The 18561-nt window shown below is 45.4% G+C and overlaps 1 protein-coding gene across 3 annotated transcripts in view; it reads right to left on the bottom strand.

The window, feature by feature from the left end:
* Positions 1 to 5505: 5505 nt before the first annotated feature.
* Positions 5506 to 18561, bottom strand: part of acsbg2 (acyl-CoA synthetase bubblegum family member 2) — a 20137-nt gene continuing 7081 nt past the window's right edge. For all 3 annotated transcript variants that reach the window (XM_086224909.1, XM_086224910.1, XM_086224908.1), the window contains exons 2-15: positions 15635 to 15770; positions 14916 to 15037; positions 13248 to 13519; positions 11512 to 11600; positions 10135 to 10255; positions 9885 to 9965; positions 9645 to 9794; positions 9170 to 9346; positions 8562 to 8743; positions 8201 to 8443; positions 7887 to 8104; positions 7605 to 7744; positions 6945 to 7191; positions 5506 to 5743 (exon numbers count right to left, since the gene is read on the bottom strand). In XM_086224909.1, coding sequence (XP_086081035.1) covers positions 5625 to 5743; positions 6945 to 7191; positions 7605 to 7744; positions 7887 to 8104; positions 8201 to 8443; positions 8562 to 8743; positions 9170 to 9346; positions 9645 to 9794; positions 9885 to 9965; positions 10135 to 10255; positions 11512 to 11600; positions 13248 to 13519; positions 14916 to 15037; positions 15635 to 15747 — 2274 coding nt within the window. In that variant the 5' untranslated portion in view covers positions 15748 to 15770 and the 3' untranslated portion in view covers positions 5506 to 5624. The remainder of the gene's footprint in view (positions 5744 to 6944; positions 7192 to 7604; positions 7745 to 7886; positions 8105 to 8200; positions 8444 to 8561; positions 8744 to 9169; positions 9347 to 9644; positions 9795 to 9884; positions 9966 to 10134; positions 10256 to 11511; positions 11601 to 13247; positions 13520 to 14915; positions 15038 to 15634; positions 15771 to 18561) is intronic.

The raw sequence follows: 18561 nt of genomic DNA, 5'->3' as shown, positions 1-18561 counted from the left end.
AACCATAGTTTCCCTCTGTGTTTTATCACTTCACATTATGCAACATAAGCACAAATGACAATAATCCACATTTTTTTCTCTGTGGAACACAAATATGTCATCCAGAAACATTAAGAGGAGCCTGAGTGTCTGTACGCTCACACCACATCCATGTATAGTTCTGATCCTCTCTGTTAAATACTCCAATAGCACCGTTTCACTGCAACCTGCTCCCTCAGTTTTAGCTTTTGTTGCTGTGGCCAAATGGGTCCATTTTTTTTATCATATAATCATAGAATCTCATATTTTGTGTGTTTAAAGCCATTTTTAGTTTAGTTTTTTTTTGTTTTTGTTTTGTTTTTTTGACCAAAGATTCTCTTTAGGAGCAGCGGCAGGAGAATCGCAAGTTCCAACAAGTCTTGTTGTGAATCTTTGGTCTAAACTGACCTTAAATGGACACTTGGACATTAAAGGGACAGCGACAACACCGATGTTGAATACTATAATTTCACAGGCTGCAGCAGAATTATTCCAGCATTGTTTGGTTCTGTAGCATCATTGCAGCAGGTTCATCTTCATGGCGATATCATGATGTCATCGTGGCTATGGTGAGGCACTTATCTGTGATGACCAGTGAAGCCAGAACAGTCAGACTGAGGTGATGTAGCTTTGTGAGACACACACACACACACACCAACACACCAACCCGCTGAGGTACAAACCCTCCTCCCGCTCACCCTCGTCTGTACTTGAGTATTTATTCTGACACTTGAATAGCTTTAATACTTCCCTCTGTTCTCAGTTGCCTGCGTGGCTCAGCGACATGTTCACTACCCCTCTACTATCACTGTTAACGCCGTGTGAGCAAAGACTCACCTGGACCTGGATTCCCACCAACCTTACGTGCCCTACAGTAAACCCCCCACCCCACCTCCCACCTCTCTCTCTCTCTATCTCTCTCTCTTTCTCTCTCCCTGTCCAACCCCTCATTCTCTCTCGGTGTGCCTCCGTCAACAGAACTTCAGGCTGTGATTACTGAGAATCAACTTTGCAACTGTGTGTCTGAGTGTGTGAGAGCAGAGAATTTAAAAGAAACAACCCTCCTGTCCTCTTTGTACATCGATGTGGGAACTTTTAAGTCCTAGTTCATGAACTCTGACCTTTGGCCTGGCACTCATTTAGCCCCTTGTGGTGGTGGAGTGGGGTCACGGGAGGGGGACGTAGACTCGAGAGAAGCCCCACTAGTCTACCCACAGTCAATGTTTTATTTATGGACCTCTGCACTTTTGGCTGTGATGACTTCAGTACTTAAGTAGTTACCTAAACTGTATTTTTAAGGATTTTATACAATATTTACATGCAATATGATATTCTTTTTTTTTTTTTTCTTTGCCAACCATTTTTCTTATTTAATTGTCTTTATTTGTATTTTGGCATGTTTTGTCACTATTATTCACACAAAAAACATGCCCGTTGAATCTGTTTTTTGACGTAAAATGTTGCTATGGGGTTCGTTCCCTGTATGTTTTTGTGTAACTGATGACAGCTGAACACCAAGAAGCAGGTGTCGGGGGAGGTTTTTGCTGGATGACCTTAAACGATTCACCCTCTGCTTCCAGTTGGAACCAGAACAAGGACGTCACATTTTTGGTTCAGGGAACTCAAAGCTGTTTATTTTCTGTGTTATGATTTGTCGTCTTCTTTTTTTTTTTTTTTTTTTTTCTACTCAGAGTACCATTCATCGTTGTTACACAGCCCACAAACACAATCGCCACTCAATTATTGTTGTTCTGACCTTCCGAACTTGAAGAAAAGCATCATAGGAAACGAGGAGCCGGACTGTGGGAGCATTTCAGCTGAGACTATATTATATATAATACGTGTATAATACAGCAAGGTAGATTATCTACTGTGTGGATCTTTGGAGGATGAGGAAGAAGCAAAAATATAGAGCAAATATGTGGAAGGGAGGTGGGGGGGGGGGGGTCATGTGCCGACGGGGTCTTTCCTGTGTCAGTGGTCGTCATGTGTCTGTGACAAGGGGACAGGGTTGCCTGTATTTATAAAGGTTTGATTTTTTTTTTCTTTTTAAAGGGGGAGGGTGGTGAACGTGTTGCATATTCAGGATATGGTCAACGCTACAAATGAACAAATGAACTGGACAGCAGATGATCAACTTGATTTGGTGTTTAAAAAAAAAAAGAAAACTTGGCATTACAATGCCACCATGTGGCCATATGATGCAAGTTGTTGACAAGGACAAACATGTTATTTTAATGTTATTTTTTATTTTGAAATCATATTATTAATAAAGTCATTAAGTACTGTTGTCCTGGTGTCCGATCATTGACCGCTGGCTGACCTGGTCATGCCTGCGTGTAGACGGTTCATGGAGAGTTCATGTGACAGTCTGCAGGGGTTAAAAGGACAAGCAGCCGGCCGAGCAGTAATGATCATGATGCATTGACCATCTATTGGGGGAATGTCACTATTAGGAGGGTTTATTGACTCAGGCTGATCAATAAATTGTGTTCTGTGACTCGGGTCTGTACACAGAAAACGTGCTGATGTGCGAAGCTTCAGCGGCTATGAAAACTCCCTCATTAACCAAATTGTACATTTTCTTAAAATAAAAATATAAAATGCAACACTAAAAGTTGATAATGTGCTTATTTAGAAGTATATTTAGATCAATAAGTACATGAAATCAACAATATGCAACAAACTGTAAACTCCAAAAAAACTGCTGCAGCCCCACACGACAGACACGGAGGTCAGGGCTTTGAAGGGGTATGCTGGGCTTTATTAAACTACCTGTATTCTCTAATCAGTAGTACTGATGTCAATGGGTGGAGGTCTTTCTCTCCCTGGTCCGTGTTGTTCCTCATCATAGTGCCGGACAGTTGGACAAAAATGAATGCTAGTAATTCTGTCTTCCTGTAATCCTGTTTGTTCCCACTCCTTGAGGCTTTCTGTGAAGAATTTCACCAGTGCACAAATATATCCTCCCATCAGCTTGAACATAGACGAGTGCGACCCCAGTGACCTCACGTTTGTTTCTGCCGAATTTTCCAGTTGTGCTGAGGAAAGAAGCAATGACATTATTGATCGTAGCTTGCGGAATGTTGTCCCGTTCCTCCACGGATATTCGAGAACACGCCGAGGGTCCAGAAGAGGGAGAACACTGTGGAACAGTCTTGTCAGTGTAGGCTGAATTTAGCGACGTGATGAGACGCAGAACCTCATGCCGTTGCCCAACTGTATCCATGTTCTCTTGGATATCCTGCTGCCCTGTGTGATGAAAATAATTCCAAAACCACAGGCTTCTCTGCTGACATCATTCACATCAGTAACGTGCTCACAAACACCCTGCCACACGTGTTGTGGCCCAGCTGCGTGATAGAGGTAAAAACAGGATTCGTCAGGAAGAGAGAACGCTTCTCCAGCCTGCGTCAAATATGAGTCCGCTGCAGCCTGTTCCCATGCTGGGCAGCAGTCAGCGCCAGGCCTCCGCAGGGACGATGGGCACTTAACTCAGCTTCTCTGACGGTTTCAGACTGTGCAGACATTCTCCAGTTGTTCAAGCACTTCATGAGCCGTATAAGCAGATGCAGCTGACAAATGTTCATTTCACGAACAGTGTAGGGACACGTACTCTGGGCCAAGCTGTTGATCCGCTGCAGTGCCAAACTGCTGGAAATGACTTCTGAGGCAATTTTTTGGGGGGGAGGGGGGGGGGGTAAACTTTTACAGCTGCAGCAATTTGTCATGCGACTTACGCCATGCCAGCTGTTCGCATGTGACACGTCAGACGGACTTAGGTTGACGTTCAATGAACCACGTCATAAAGAAACCCGCTGTGGTGACCTTAACCCCATGTCAGCGTCTTGATAATCCACATCCATGAGCTAGAAAACACTGGCAGAGATGAAATGCTCACTGAGAGTGATATAAACACATTGTTAGGCCCAATTTGTCAGGAACTAAGATCTTAGGAATTATTAGCAAGAGTTTGTAGATTTTTAAACATGCATTTATTTTTCTTTTCAAATATGACGAGACGTGACCTGCAGCAAAGTACCTGAATCAGCTCAACTATTGGATCGTCCCATTTTATTGTGAAAAAAAATTTGTTTCACCATTTTAGGTCTTTCCGAAACAATATAATTAAGAAAAGAAATCCCTTCGGTGGACAGAAGCAGAAGCTCCAGATATTGTCATGTTCAACTTTTATTTCATAAATGACCACACACACAAACACATTCATCTCTGTTGTGTCTGCTTTGCGTTTCTCTGGCAGCGTCATGCATCCCACCTCCCTGATATTGCTAGCAAGAGCAGCTGAGTCCAGCTTTCCTTTCTTTTTACTTCACTAAGCGTGGCTTCCTCACCCTGACTACACACTGGATCACCACCACTTCCTTATTAAAATTTACATACATACAGTAAAACATAGATACAATTTACACCAGTTTTGCTCCGTTTCATTGACCCTGAACTTCAGTTAGAGTGACTTATAACCACTAAAGCCACCGGCATTGAACCTGTCAGAGTGCTACCAATACCCCGAATATTCTTCTTTCAGCTCTTTGGATTCTAACAGCCTCTTTTGGCCTTATGTTGTCACAACAAGGAAGCTAAAAGGCATTTGGTCATCAAAACTTTGAGCATATAAAGATTTGATATATGTTGCATAAATACGTCAACGGACCAATAAAGAGAAGCTTGATATATTTACCATAAACCTGCAGTTTTCATTCCAGGTGTGCAAAAAAAAAAAAAAAAATTAAAAAAGGCATGTTCTGGGTTGAAAAAGTCAACTGAAGTGAAAGATGACGAACGTATTTACAGTGAGATCACAGCAAGTTCACACAAAGGACGACAGTTTGGAAACAGGTTCAGGCAGGTGTGTCGGCTGGAACGAGGCAGCACACAGAACATCAGAGTACACACGCTTCACATTTACAAGAAAGCTTCATATATGGCTTCAATGTCATGTTTACACAGGATGAAGAACAGATTTCTCTATCAGAATGTGGTTACTAAGAGCGCCAACCATCGAAGCGGCTGCAGATAAATGTACAGAAAACCTTTGTCTTTTCTTGTCTTTTTTTTTCTCTTCCTTTTGGACTGATTGACAGGTGCTCTTTTAAATCCAAGCTGACAAAGACAAGAGGATCACCAAACACCAGAACAGGCTAGTAATGATAGATATCATTTGAAATTCTACTAGAAATGTTTCTTCAACTGAAGAGAATTTGGCCCGAGCGAGTTGAAAATAAATAACGAAAAATACAAATGACTTAAAAACATGTTTTTGGATTCTGTCTCTTATCAAGTATTACAGTGCAATACAGCTCGTTTACATCCTGCCGCTGCTACTTCATCTATCGGATGCTACTGTTCAGTAACACAAATAAATAGTTGAATTCAGCTTATTCATTATGTCTTCAAAATCATAAAGCTAATTTACAATGGCTTCCTTTTGTACAACACCACAAATGTAAACCGAGACAGAACACCCCCCCCCCCCCCCCCCGAAAAAACAAAAACAAAAAACAACCTGTAAGGCAATCGTAACATGAGGGGGAAAATGGTGACAGGAAGAAGAAATGGATGTGGCTCCCCCTGCAGGTTAAAAAGCTCTATTTGGGAGGAAGTGGGTTGTCAGGAGTCGTGGGAGTTGCTACTTCCTTATAAAAGTTGTCAATCTGCTCCTTGTACATCTTCAGAACCACCGGCCGCCTCAGCTTCATGGTGGGACCTGCAGAAGAAACACACACGTTATGAAATCAAAGCGCTAAAAGCTGCTTTGTCCTCAGCTAAAGTTTATCTATGATGTTAAGAGGAAAAACCCAACTGGAGATAGTCTGAACTGTGTAACGGTAGATTGTAGTACTGTGTATGGCCACTCGAGGCACTCCTGTTGATTTAACTGAAGCCTGCTGCAAGCACGAGTATTAATAATACTGCACATCAAAGACAGAGGTAACATTTTTAACTATTCTGCTGATCTCTACTACCTCACCTGATCTCTACCACCTCACCTGATCTCTCCCACCTCACCTGATCTCTACTACCTCACCTGATCTCTACTACCTCACCTGATCTCTACTACCTCACCTGTACAAAATACAGTTTCTTGTCCCTTATTAAGAGTTCTGAGAGGCAACACAATGTCTTACACTCAATTTTATTTCTCCAGAATTTTTTCCTCATTTTATTTTTTTTTTCTTTTACTTGGCGTTTGATTAACACAATTTATTGGTTTACCTTATATATTCTTATTTCAATGTAGATGTTTGTCATTTATGTTTGTTCCATTATGGCAATTCTGTCTTTGTAATAAAAAAAAAAGTGCAGATTCCACAGTTTTTTTGGAACAAAAATAAACAATTCTAAAACAGTTGCAGGCTGAAGCAACAGCTGACTAATAAATGAAAGACATCAATTGTCTGTGTTTGTATGAGTCATTCTGAGTCAGGCAGCTTTGTTATTACACGTGTTTAACCTACTTTAGTTGGCATGACTCTGAACTGATTTGCCATCTGGGCTACACGACGTGTGTGCGTGTGTGTGTGTGTGTGTGTGCGAGACCCGTGTGTGACAGCTACCTCGCTGAACTGCTGCAGCTCACATCTCTTGACACTAAGTTTGCTTTTGATTATGGCAAATATATTCCTGATAAATTTCTAGGATTACGGAAGGGCCAAGTGCATGTGAAGAGAGCTGCAGTGAAAGGTGCAGTGTTGCCGGTTCCAGCCTTTTTTAAACAAGAAGAGTTGAAGTCTCCCAGAGAAAAAGGGGTTGTATCTGTACTCCATCTGGAGATCTGGAGGTTTGCTCATACAGGCTGTGTGGTTGATCCTCTGATAACTACTGTATGTTGTGACTGGATATGAAAAGAATAGAAGAATATGTCTTTATGTGTATGTGTTTCCCCCGCGCACCCCCCGCCTACTCACCCAGCTCTCCCCCAATGATGGAGAAGTCCTGGTCCAGAACAATCCATTTCTGGATGCGTTGGGCGTTGGAGGTAGCCTTCTCATTGACTCTGTTGATTCCCTCCTGGATGGCAGCGTGGACGGCGCGATCTCGGCCGCCCACGATCTCAGAGACACGAGTGGCGTTGCTGCCCATCTTCCTGCAGAGCTCCACCGCCTCTGGTGTCAGCTCATCTTCTGGGCCTCCTGATTCAGGGTTCAACTGGCACTGGAGGGAAAAAGACATGAGGGAATGTTGTAAGAATAAATGTACTTCATGTCATATTTATCTAATGAATATCTATTTCGTAACTCTTGAATTTCTTTGCCTTTAAGCCAGAAAGTCAGTCAAAATTTGAATTTGCAGTCCATGTTTGTAGACTTCCAGTATCACTATTTCGCCACCAGGTGGCAGTACATGATAGATTGAATACCATGCTTTTGCGTCACTATCAGCCAGCACAGACACATAAACTCAGATAACAAGAGAGCAGATAAAGGCCATACTGGTTTACAACATCAGTGGCATCTAAGAGAGTCCCTCCACTCACTACTGTACCCTGCTGCCCACCACCCAAACTATGAGTAAAGCTGATCTGTGACTGTTACAGCAGGTGTGTGTCTCCGTTTCTGAGCTTTTACCTTAATGGTGAGCAGCATGGACAGAAACTTCTTCTTGTCTCCGATCAGCATGGCATTGCTAATCAGTGGCACAGCTTCCTTCACCGCATCCTCGATAGGGACGGGGGGGATGTTCTCCCCTCCTGCTGTGATGATCAGCTCTACAATCAAACACACACATACATACAGAAACATGTTTAATTGATCTGGTACACAACAGTGCAGTAAGTAGAGATTTATTTTAAATCTTATACATCTTCTTGTGGTCGTGTTAGAGGAGAATCAGAAGGTCGGGCTTCCTACCTTTAATTCGTCCGGTGATGAAGAGGAATCCCTTCTCATCCTCTTTGCCCAGGTCACCAGAGTGCAGCCAGCCCTCTGCATCCAGAGCCTCCTCTGTCTTGTCGGGCATGTTGAGGTATCCCATGAAGATGTGTCTCCCCCAGAAGCAGATCTCACCGTTACCCTCCTCGTCTGGGTTGTGCAACTTGGTCTTGCACCCTGGGATTGTCTTCCCACAACTGCAGGACAAACCAAAAATATCTTTAATCCATTCCTCTCAAAACTTTCACGATCTGTTCACCGACAGGAAAGTGAGGCAAGAGCCAAGTAACGACCTGGTGATCCTGAAGGCATCTGGGAGGGAGATGGTGTGAGGCCCGGTGCTCTCGCTCATGCCGTAGAGCTCGTAGAGAGGAATATCCAAGCTGAGGAAGAACTCCAGAGTGTCTCTGGTGATTGGAGCGGCGCCGGTGTAGCACTTAGTGCAGCGGTCCAGGCCCAGAGCCTTGCGCACCTTTTTGAACACAAGTTTCTTGGCTAAGTGGTAGCTGAGAGGTGTGCGTCCAACTGCTCCATCACTTAAAGGGGTGACAAAAAACAGCAAGCGTTACAAATCAATCACAATTCATAGCAAGTCTGACCCCAAGGACGAAAACGGGAACACTATTCAACCATAGGATCAAAATTTCTACGTACTGACTCATCTTGCTCAGATTTGTCTGCAGACCCACATCTTTGGCCCAGGCAGCCACTTTCCTGCGCACTGTCGAAGACTTGGCTCCGACACTCCTCATCCTCTCCTGCATCTTCTCCCAGACACGTGGGACGCCCATGAAGGCGGTTGGACGAACTTCCTTCAAGGTGTTCACCAGAGAACCCTGATAACAGGCAGGTATGTAATAAAGACCGGCAGCTTTGTTCTAGTTAAAAATACATCTGGACGCTAATCGATCATGCAAACAGAAAAGGAGCTTACACCAAGTAATCCGCTCTCATAACATGAAAACAAAGATGCTCTTTTTTGGGATCGCGTCCCCCCTCAGGACAGACCTTTTACTTTACTATGGGCTTTTTGTTGCTCCACATTACTCACTTAACTTGTGGTGATAATGAATGAATGAATAGCGGACTTTGAGACAGAAAGGGGCCTCGTGTTTCATTTAAAGCTGATAAAAACTTTCCATAAAAAAAATGTTAACTGGAACATGTGTACGACAGGCAGACTCCTCCAAGTCAGAGAAATGTGATGGTGCACGTCTGGCTGCTACATTTCACCTTGTACAACCACAACAGCTCCGTCTCACCTTGAGGGCGTCTGGATGAGCAAAGTGGGTGGCCCCTCCGACCCTCAAAGGGCACCAGATGTCCATCATCTGAGCTGCGATGTGGCTGAGGGGAAGGTAGCTGACCACAGACTCCTGAGCGTCGGCGGCGTCTCTCAGACGTACGTGATGGCTGGTGGAGAGCGCTGTCCATGTTAGCTGCCAGGAAGGACAGATGAACGCATATGTAATTTTAAGAATGGTACATCACGTGTATACATGTTTAAGACAAAAACAATTAGCTTAGGTGCGTACCCTCAAAGTGCCCTCGAGTTTTGTTGGTTTTAACTGAACATTAATGGAATGATTTCGTTTAGGAACCAGGGGGAAGGCAAAAATGATGACGCTTTGGTTGATTGAGTGCAAAGATGCGTGTTGATATTCCAAACCTTGAAAACATTAAATTGACCTGAGCCATTTTTACATCTGCACTTCCAGATTCTCAAATGTAACTCACATTGTCATGGCTGAGCATGACTCCTTTGGGCTGGCCTGTTGTCCCTGAGGTGTAAATGAGCGTGCAGCATTGGTTGGGCTTCTGGCTGGAGATGATCTCGTCCAGAGGAGCATCTGGCTCATCTCGTCCGAGCTCCAAAAACTCCGCCCACTGTAATACACAAAGGACAACAGCACTGAACTCCTGCTTCTTTGGCCTACACAAACCTCATCTTCGTCCTTCCAAACAGTGCTTGCTTACAGAGTAAAGATTTGGTCTCTTCTCTTTGAGTGCATCTTTGTACTGGATGATGGCTTTCAAGTGTGGCAGCTGGTCTTCCACCTGAAGACGAACAGAACACCACCTTTGTCATGTAAACACTCACTAACTTTTATTCACAATTTCTGGCGCAAAAACTGATAACTATCGGAAGATTGTGCTGGATCAAAGTCACGGGTCCTGCTGTTCGAGACGCTACCAACAGACACGTTTGGGGTTTTTTGGATCTCACCTGAAGGATCTTCTGCAGCTGTTTGTGGTTCTCCACTACAATAATGTTGGCCTTGCAGTTGTCAGCTACGTACTGACATGCCTCAGGAGAGTTGGTGGTGTAGATACCCACAGCAAACCCACTGCAACAGATGAGGGAAACACTTAACCGACACTTAGCGACAAATTTTTCTCATATTTACTCACGTGAAGAATTCCATCAGACTATTGCATCATCGGAACTGTTTCATGTCAAAATACGCTTGTGTTAGAAGGGAGAAGTGGATGAGAGCAACCATGTTACCATCTCTATTGTTTCGGATTTCTACTGCTTTCCACCATGAAAGAGCAATGTGGATGATGTGTTGGTTTCTAGTTGATTTTGGGTGTTGTGAACTGGGTGCACAGGACTCAAGCTTTATTTTGATTTGAAGCAAAGTAATATAATGCTAACTAGAGTTCACTAGTCAGGATGGATCGGTGATTGGCCTCTTGACGACTGGTTCAACAAGCTGACTCAAGTCTCTACACATTCTTGTTGTCATTCATCAGCACTGAGCAGAGGCGTGGGAATGCACATACAGTATTAGCATGTGTGTTACAGCCTCCAGAGAAAAAAGCATTTACTGATCCATTATCAAACCCGTCTCCAACTGCTGCATAGTTTGCAGGGAACAGAGAATGTCACGATAATCACAGCTCACGTTGACCAGACAGCATGAAAAAGTCAATATCACATAACAGATGTTTAGTGACGTAACGGGCTCAACCGCAGAAAAGCTGGCCTTGACCAATCAATGAGTCATGTTCTTAAACTCGCTGCAGGGTTTTCATTTTAACAATTCAAACTATTTCTATTAGGGCCCTTCACGTTGAATATTCATGCAATCATGAAAGCAGAGAGTTACCCCACAGAGGCAAATCACATCCAAAAGTCATCTATTTAATGTGCAAGAGATGCACAAAAGGTCTCCCCTGGTGAGACTATTTTGGTTCACACACCAAGCAGACAAACGTGGTCCTGGACAGACCGTCTGAAGCGCTGTGGACAGGACTACAGGTTTAGCAGATGGCTCATGTTTGCTGATATTTGATCTCCTGCCAGTTTATCATCTTCTTACGCGTAATGCAGCAATCAACCATGTTTTTTTAACATGACAGAACTGGGTGAAACTGGAGGTTGGGCTCTGCATACTTATCATGCATGCATACGTGCATCACTCTGGCACAAAGACGTGTATAAACACTTGAATACACACACACACACACACACACACACACACACACACACACACACACACACACACAGCTGGCAATGAAACGTTGAGGGTGGGAACATCGAGCTGTTGATTGACATGTTTGATACCCTGAAGTGTTCAGAGATGAAGATGATACTCACCCTGCCAAGATAGCTCCGATATCAGCGATGAACCATTCCATGGAGTTGAAGCCCAGGATGCAGACACCGTGATACTGCTGCAGACCCAGCTGCAGGAAACACACAAAAATCTCTAAGATTTCCTCGTCCACCCAGGTTCGCTCTTTGTTCTCCAGCTTTTAGGTTCTTTTCGGAAACACAGATATCACTGGTGTCAAGTCAAGACCTTACAGCTCTCAAATTTGGGGATATTCTGTTTTTAACATGACCCCTGAAGCTTTTCTCTCCCTGGACCTTGAGCATCTTTTAATGTACGCACTGAAATCAGCCCAGAAAGAAGTTAACATTCAATGCTGAAACACACAGGAGGTGGAATACAGAGATGCAGGCAGCAGACCTGCTGATCAACTGGGTTTGGGCGATGGGAGTCCCACAGCTGCAGTTACTACCGAGCCACAGGAACATATCGAGTGTAACACCGAGATGAGCAGGTCAGTAAAGCCCAAAAGAACTCATGCCACTATTCCTGCGTCACGTGACCTCAAACAGGCAAGAGCAACAAAGGAAAGAGGCCAAACCGAATCCGTCAAATGTGACTCTTGAGCAACAGGTTCCAGTTTGTATACATAGTCAAATGTTTTAGCACCGTGCGTCTGTACGCGAATGTGTGCATGAGCCCGGCTCAATGGAGAAGTGCTGGGTTTCACAATAGACAATAGCGCTCTGTCCTGAAGCAACTGTCCTAAGCAGCCTCGCTGTCTATTACGTTCCAGCCCGACTCCTTTGTGCTGCGTCGTGTGTCCTTCACAATGACTTTCTATGAAGTGAATTGTACTGGCACATGAAAACAGTTCCCCCTTCACACTAAACAGCAGTCTTACGCCTTTCAGTTGAGGTTGGCTGAGTTTTTTTTCCTGCACTCGTGTAATTAAATTATTTCCAATATTTTGATATGAGAGGACAGTGGGGATTTTCTCTGAGCCACTACCTGTGTTGTATTTTTTTCAACTTTGACCAGACAAACGTTGGGTTTATGATTCCTAACATTCTGAACATGTCTTTCCGCAGGATTACACCGGTCGATTTGGATTGGTGGAGCAGTAAAGAACGGTCCAAAGGACAACCCATTCTATTTCAAATCAAATTTGGATTGAGAGATTTTTAGGGCCTGAACCTGAAGGTACTTCAGGCGAAGACCCTATTATGTTTGCTCGGCAAAGCAACACATTAGCAGCACTAAAAACACTAAAAACACACACTAAACAGTGTCCCAGCCCCCCCCCCAACACCCATGAGGCAGCTCGGCCAGACGGCCCGGAGCCGGTTTTCACATACACACCCATTCAAAACCTGGTACTAGTTTAAAAATGTTTCTTTAACTTTGAGATATTTCTAAGGAAGTATTGCTATAAATCTCTCACTGCACATGAAGGTGATCTGTAACAGAGGAGGGGCTTTTGGCCTCGGGGGAGGTCGGTGCTCTCTGAGTTCCCCTGCAGTTACAATGGCATAGCTTTCAGCTTAAGAAACAACTGACAATTCACTGAGACTGAAATGCTGATCATGTTGAAGATCATCCATGGCATAACCAAGATAATCAATGGGATTTGGACAAAGTTTTCACAACCTGAACCCGTGGGCTAAATTGGAAAACCACGAACATACAAGACATTTGCTCATATGTGAGTATAGGAGCTTCACAGTGTCGGTTCCTCACGTCATGTGTTGGTTTGTCTCTGTTCTTGACTGGCCGTTACCTTGAGGAAGCTCTTGGCTGCTGCACGGCAGGTCTGGTAGTATTCTTTGTAGTTGAGACTCTTCTGCTGCTCGCCTTCCTTCCAGCTCAAAGCAGTGTAGCTGCCAAAATTCTTCACCGTGCGGGTAAAAAGCTGGTTGACTGTCAAAGGGGTCTCAGCAGCCAGGCCAGAGTCCCCCATCCTAATTTTCACCTCAGCGTCGCCCTGAGACGTCCACAGGCTGCACGCTGCTGCTGACGGCACTGACAGAGAATCTGGACGATGAGCGTTAACTGGAAGAGGAGACAGGAAGGGAAAAATGAGCAGAGACTGGGGTTCATGTACAGATCCCCTTGTTTCTAAGTACAAATGAGGATTCTCTGCCTGCTCTGGTATTCTCCACCAGTTACAACCGACGATCTCTATTTGTCATATTAGACAAAAATCCATTCACCCTCAAGTTCTATATCATAGCCACTAATTAGCATGGCTCACTGAGCAAATGAGCGAGCCCATTCCCTTTGGCGCTTGCCCCTGGCAACAGCTCAGTTACACGAGATGCACAGCGAATCCCCAATGAACCGTGGTAAAGCACCATTTACAGTTGGATATATGTAGTTTTCTCTGAAACATACAGAACTTCTCACACTCACAACCCCTTGTTCACATTTCTCTATGATAAAAGGAGTGTGTTGATGAGCTGTCGCACACACTTGCACACAAACGTGAGCAGATGATCACCCAGGTTAAAAACATTCCCTAACTGTAGCTGTAGCTATTAGAGCTACAGATTTACCATCGACTTCCTCACTCATCGCTGAGCAACTGCAGTCACCGCAGCTGCACGTGCACCTTAAATAGTTTTGGGCACAGTGAGAGATAATTACTAACATTATGAGTCTGATCACTTTCAGCTTTGCCTCAGGTTTAATTTAATTCATCAAACAATTCAAATCTTAGCGAGGGCTCTGTGTTCCGAGATGATATTCACTCTGTTCACAACGTCACATTAGACAGCTACAAAACCAAGATTCAAGTTGAAATAGCTGTAAATTTCTTTCGCAGCATTGATTAGAAAAGTGAAAACGCCTGTTAAGGTGACATGTTCAAACAAGATGGTAATCATATCCTGCTGTGAGGTACTGTCACGTAGTCTCCGTACACAAGCCCTACATGATGGTCAATTTATGGCCAAAAACAAACAGCAGCTTATCACGGAGCAGCTGGGAAGTGGCGACTCTTCCAGCACAGAAAATTCTACAAATATTATATGAGAGTCACATGACTACTCTTCATATGATCTTCATAACATGGAACAAGGAAGACATATTGGATTTTTCTCTTGGTAACTAAGGTGGAACGGAATGTCCAAATGGAGGTTAAAGGAAGGAAAGAGGAAGTGGAGTTGTGCTGCCTGTGAATATTTGACTGTTATCACTTCTACTTACCTCACTTCCTCAGGAAAAGAGATAAAGCTGGTCTGATAGCCCAGTTGTGCCCTTATATTTCTTATCATATATCTACACCCGCTGCACCACCCACACAAAGGTTAGATTTTAAGGAGGGGACCAGTGAATGTAAACAGCAGTCACCTTTTGTTTTAGTTCAACGACTGAGTGAGTGTGTGTGTGTGTGTGTGTGTGTGTGTGTGTGTGTGTGTGTGTGTGTGCGTGCGTGCGTTCATCTCACCTGTTGGTGTGTTTGTGTTTTTTTCAACAGGGACCTCTGTAGTCTTGGTGATGCTGGTGACCGCATCATCGGCACAAACCACTTCTTCCTTTTCCGCAGTGGAATCTTCCTCCGAAGACTCACTGAAGAAAAGGAAAGGAAAACAGGTTAACACTCAGGTGACTGGACTCTCAAGCTGACTGCACTCTGACACATCCTTGGGAAAACCGGACAGAAACACGACCTGCACTGAGTCGTATGTGGAAAACCGTTCTTTCAACAGAAGCATGACACCATTATTGCTGTACTGCTAACATGTTAGGACCTGACGCAGCAAATGGGTTGTTCTACCTGGGGCGTCCTGCTCAAAGACTTCATGTGACATCCATATCTTTATGGAGGAGCTTGATTTGTTTTTCACTTTATTTACTGAGCAGAAAGTGAAAGGCAAGTCATTTCACACAGAAAACCAAAGATCTATGATAGCTTTGTTTTTTATTTCATGTTTCTATCTGCTATAGAGGCAGAGAAACAAAGGTTTTAGAAGATGTTTTTCAAGAAAACCCGTTGTGGAGGTTGTCCCATTAGTGACCTGTGATGGTACTACACTATTCTTCTCGCAACTCATAGCTGTGTCAACATGCGAACAAACAGTACACATGTGTAACAGATAACATACATATACTGCATGCACTTCACATGAATATCAAGCTGTCTCCGGATAACCAGCATGAACATACTTAGCTACATCAACCACAGCGTCTTCAAGGGAGGCTGCGCTGTCACCCGCACCACAGGAAGACTCCATGAAGCCGTCAGACTGGGGGGGCACCATCACCACGGCCTCAGACATGGCGGTGGGCTCACACACGGTCACTGAAGGAGGGAAGCGGAACATTACAGTGTTAATATCCCTTACAGTTCAATGATCCACAACAGGGAAAGTCACAGTGGTTCAGGTTGGCAGCTTAGTAAACCTCACACAAGACAGGTGGAAAAAAACACGATAACCAAAAATCTCCTCTAAGGCTAAGAGAACAAATCGACATTCTTCATAATGTCTGTCATGTCATTTTCTGACAAAACCCCAATTGTTGTTTCAGCTCTGGAAATTCCCACATTTCCTCCATGTCTCTCTCTTTTTTTTTTTTAACCTGTCCTGTTCAGTAGCCGGGGCAAGCAGCATCAGTGTTCCTGGTGCCTTGTTGTACTGAAGCAGTTTTATTCTGCATAGGAGGAATCTGATAAACTCCTCCTATTGCCATTTATGTTTAACTTTATTAGGAATGGTATTGGTTCATTGATAAAGCGACTGGACTGAGGCTCAGGAGTGGATAGGAAGAGAGAACAGGGACAGGATAGGGAAGACAAGGGGGAGGGGGGAGACAAAAACAACAACAGCAATAGCAGAAAAAAAAACAATAACAACAACACAAAAAAACAAACAAAAAAACAAAACAAAGAAAAAGTAACAACAACAACAACAAAAAAAGAAAAAACATTGGTTGCAGAATTTCCGGTGCAGGCTTACCATTTGGTTTAATATAATTTTAAGATAAATGTCTGAGTGTGTGTTTATGGGTCAGTTGTGCGCCCCATGCGTGTATGTGTGTATACGCGTGTGTATGTGTATGTGTGTGTGCTACGGTTTGTCTTGGATGCTGTGCGTAGCTGGCTGTAGCTGATGTGGGGGGGCCAGGACATCGCACCCCCAGTGCAGGATAGCAGGTAGGTCAGGACCAGGCCACCAGAGCACCCAGAAACCCCCAGGACACGGGGAGCCCCAGGCCACCCCTCCCCCAGGAAACAGCCACAGGCCCAACCCATGCCAGGACCCATAGGAAAGCATAGGAGCAGCAACACCCACCCGGAAGCAACCCACAGAGAGACGGGGCAGAGATGACCCCGGTCCCGCCGGGCACCCCCCCCACCCACAGCATGAGCAGAGCCCAGGGGCACAGGGCCCCTCTGGCCTGAGACCCGACCAGAGCCCCCCAAGAGGTCCGCCAGCGGCGAGGTCGACACCCACCCACACCCCACACCCAGGCAGGGCAGCCACAGCCCACCACAACGACCAGGCCCACCGCCCCTGAACAGAGCTATCCCCCCCAACCCACGATCCCCATCCCCTCTACTCAACCCCTGTTCTCCCCCTCCCCCCAGAGCAGGCGGGCTTCAGGCTATAGGGCACCACCAGCCAGCCAGCCGGGACCCCCCATTCCCCCGAGAGGCCCAGCCCACCCGCCGGGGTGAGTCGAAGGCACGCACGCCCAGGACCGCCACCCCCGGACAAAACAATCATACTCTCATCTTCCTCCATACAGGGGCTGAGAACACCATAGATGCTGATACGGTGCAGGGCACCTCAGACTTAGTGAAACTGCCAGCGAGCGATCCACCGCACAACAGCAGGGCCCGTGACCAACCCCAGCCCAACCACCACGCCGGGAAGAGGACCCCCCCCCCCCCCCCCCCCAAAGAGCCCCGGCCAGGCCCCCAGGCCTGCAATGGTGCAGTTAGCAAAGGAGGCAGCACTGGACCCACTCCCTGCCCCAGCTGCCCCCCCATCCCAACATGTGTGCAGGGTGCATGTTGTGCATGGGAATGTAGATGTGATGATGTGGATGACTAGAATGTAGTTAAAATTGGTGGAGGCACCCAGGGCATGGGAGCCCCGCCGGTTGCAGACGGCAGAGTCTCCCAGTACATCCTCATGCACTCCCCCAAGCCCTAAATGTCTACAATGTGATTAAAATTGGGGGGGTCCAGCCCCTCAAGGCCTAGTGACACATAAGATGTGATGTGATGGGACAGAGAGGCAATGAGAGGGGCTGAGGAATGGGCCAGACCAACTTCCAGACTGGCCCCGCTGACCACCCCGTCACCACTGCAACCAGCCGACAGGGAGTCTAGCCTCCCTGGTCCAGGGGTCAGATTGGAGCACCAAGGGGCACTGTCCAGAGATCCGGGCAGAGGGCCCACCATTGCGCAGTGCGAGGGCAGGGAGGGCCCAGGCCCCCAGCCAGCAGCCCGTGGTCAGGGCCCCCAGTTCGATCAGCATCAAGGAGGTCAGCCCTCCTCCATGTCTCTAAATCACGTCAGACAAAGATTGACCTATTTGACCTAATCTTACAAAAGAATATGTAACTGACATCTCAACGTGTTGTGTCATTAAAGACTTGAAATAATTCAATGTGTGTAAGAGGTCACGTTTGACACGATACACACCAGTTTAAGTTGAATCATCAGGCACTCACGACCACACTGTTGATACCTGATGATGATTGAAGGCGAGTCAAAGTTGTACGCAGCTCGTGTATTCAGGGCACCAATTCAGTTCCCATGTTCAGACAGGAAGCCGATACACGCACACTTCTAGATTCAGGTTTGGTCTAAGAAGTACCCTTAAGACTAAACAAGGAATAAACTCCTCTGCTCTAATTGCACAAAAGCGACTGACACCAATGTGCGACCGCCAGCAGCTTGTGGTACTCACAAGACTCCCACCTGAGTGTTGCTGGCAACAGGTCACAGCAGTAGCAGCTGGGGTTATTTTACACATCCTACGGCTCTTCCACAGGTTTAAACGTTTCACTGAGCAAAATTGTCCACAATACATTTAACATAGTGCACTCGAGGACCATCTTTAGCAACACCTTGCTCAGTC

Source organism: Aulostomus chinensis, chromosome 14, assembly GCF_037954235.1.
Source record: "Aulostomus chinensis isolate RoL2024-O1b breed Wild chromosome 14, RoL_Achi_v1.0, whole genome shotgun sequence".
In the NCBI taxonomy this organism is placed as follows: domain Eukaryota; kingdom Metazoa; phylum Chordata; class Actinopteri; order Syngnathiformes; family Aulostomidae; genus Aulostomus; species Aulostomus chinensis.
This window is presented reverse-complemented; position numbering and strand designations above follow the sequence as displayed.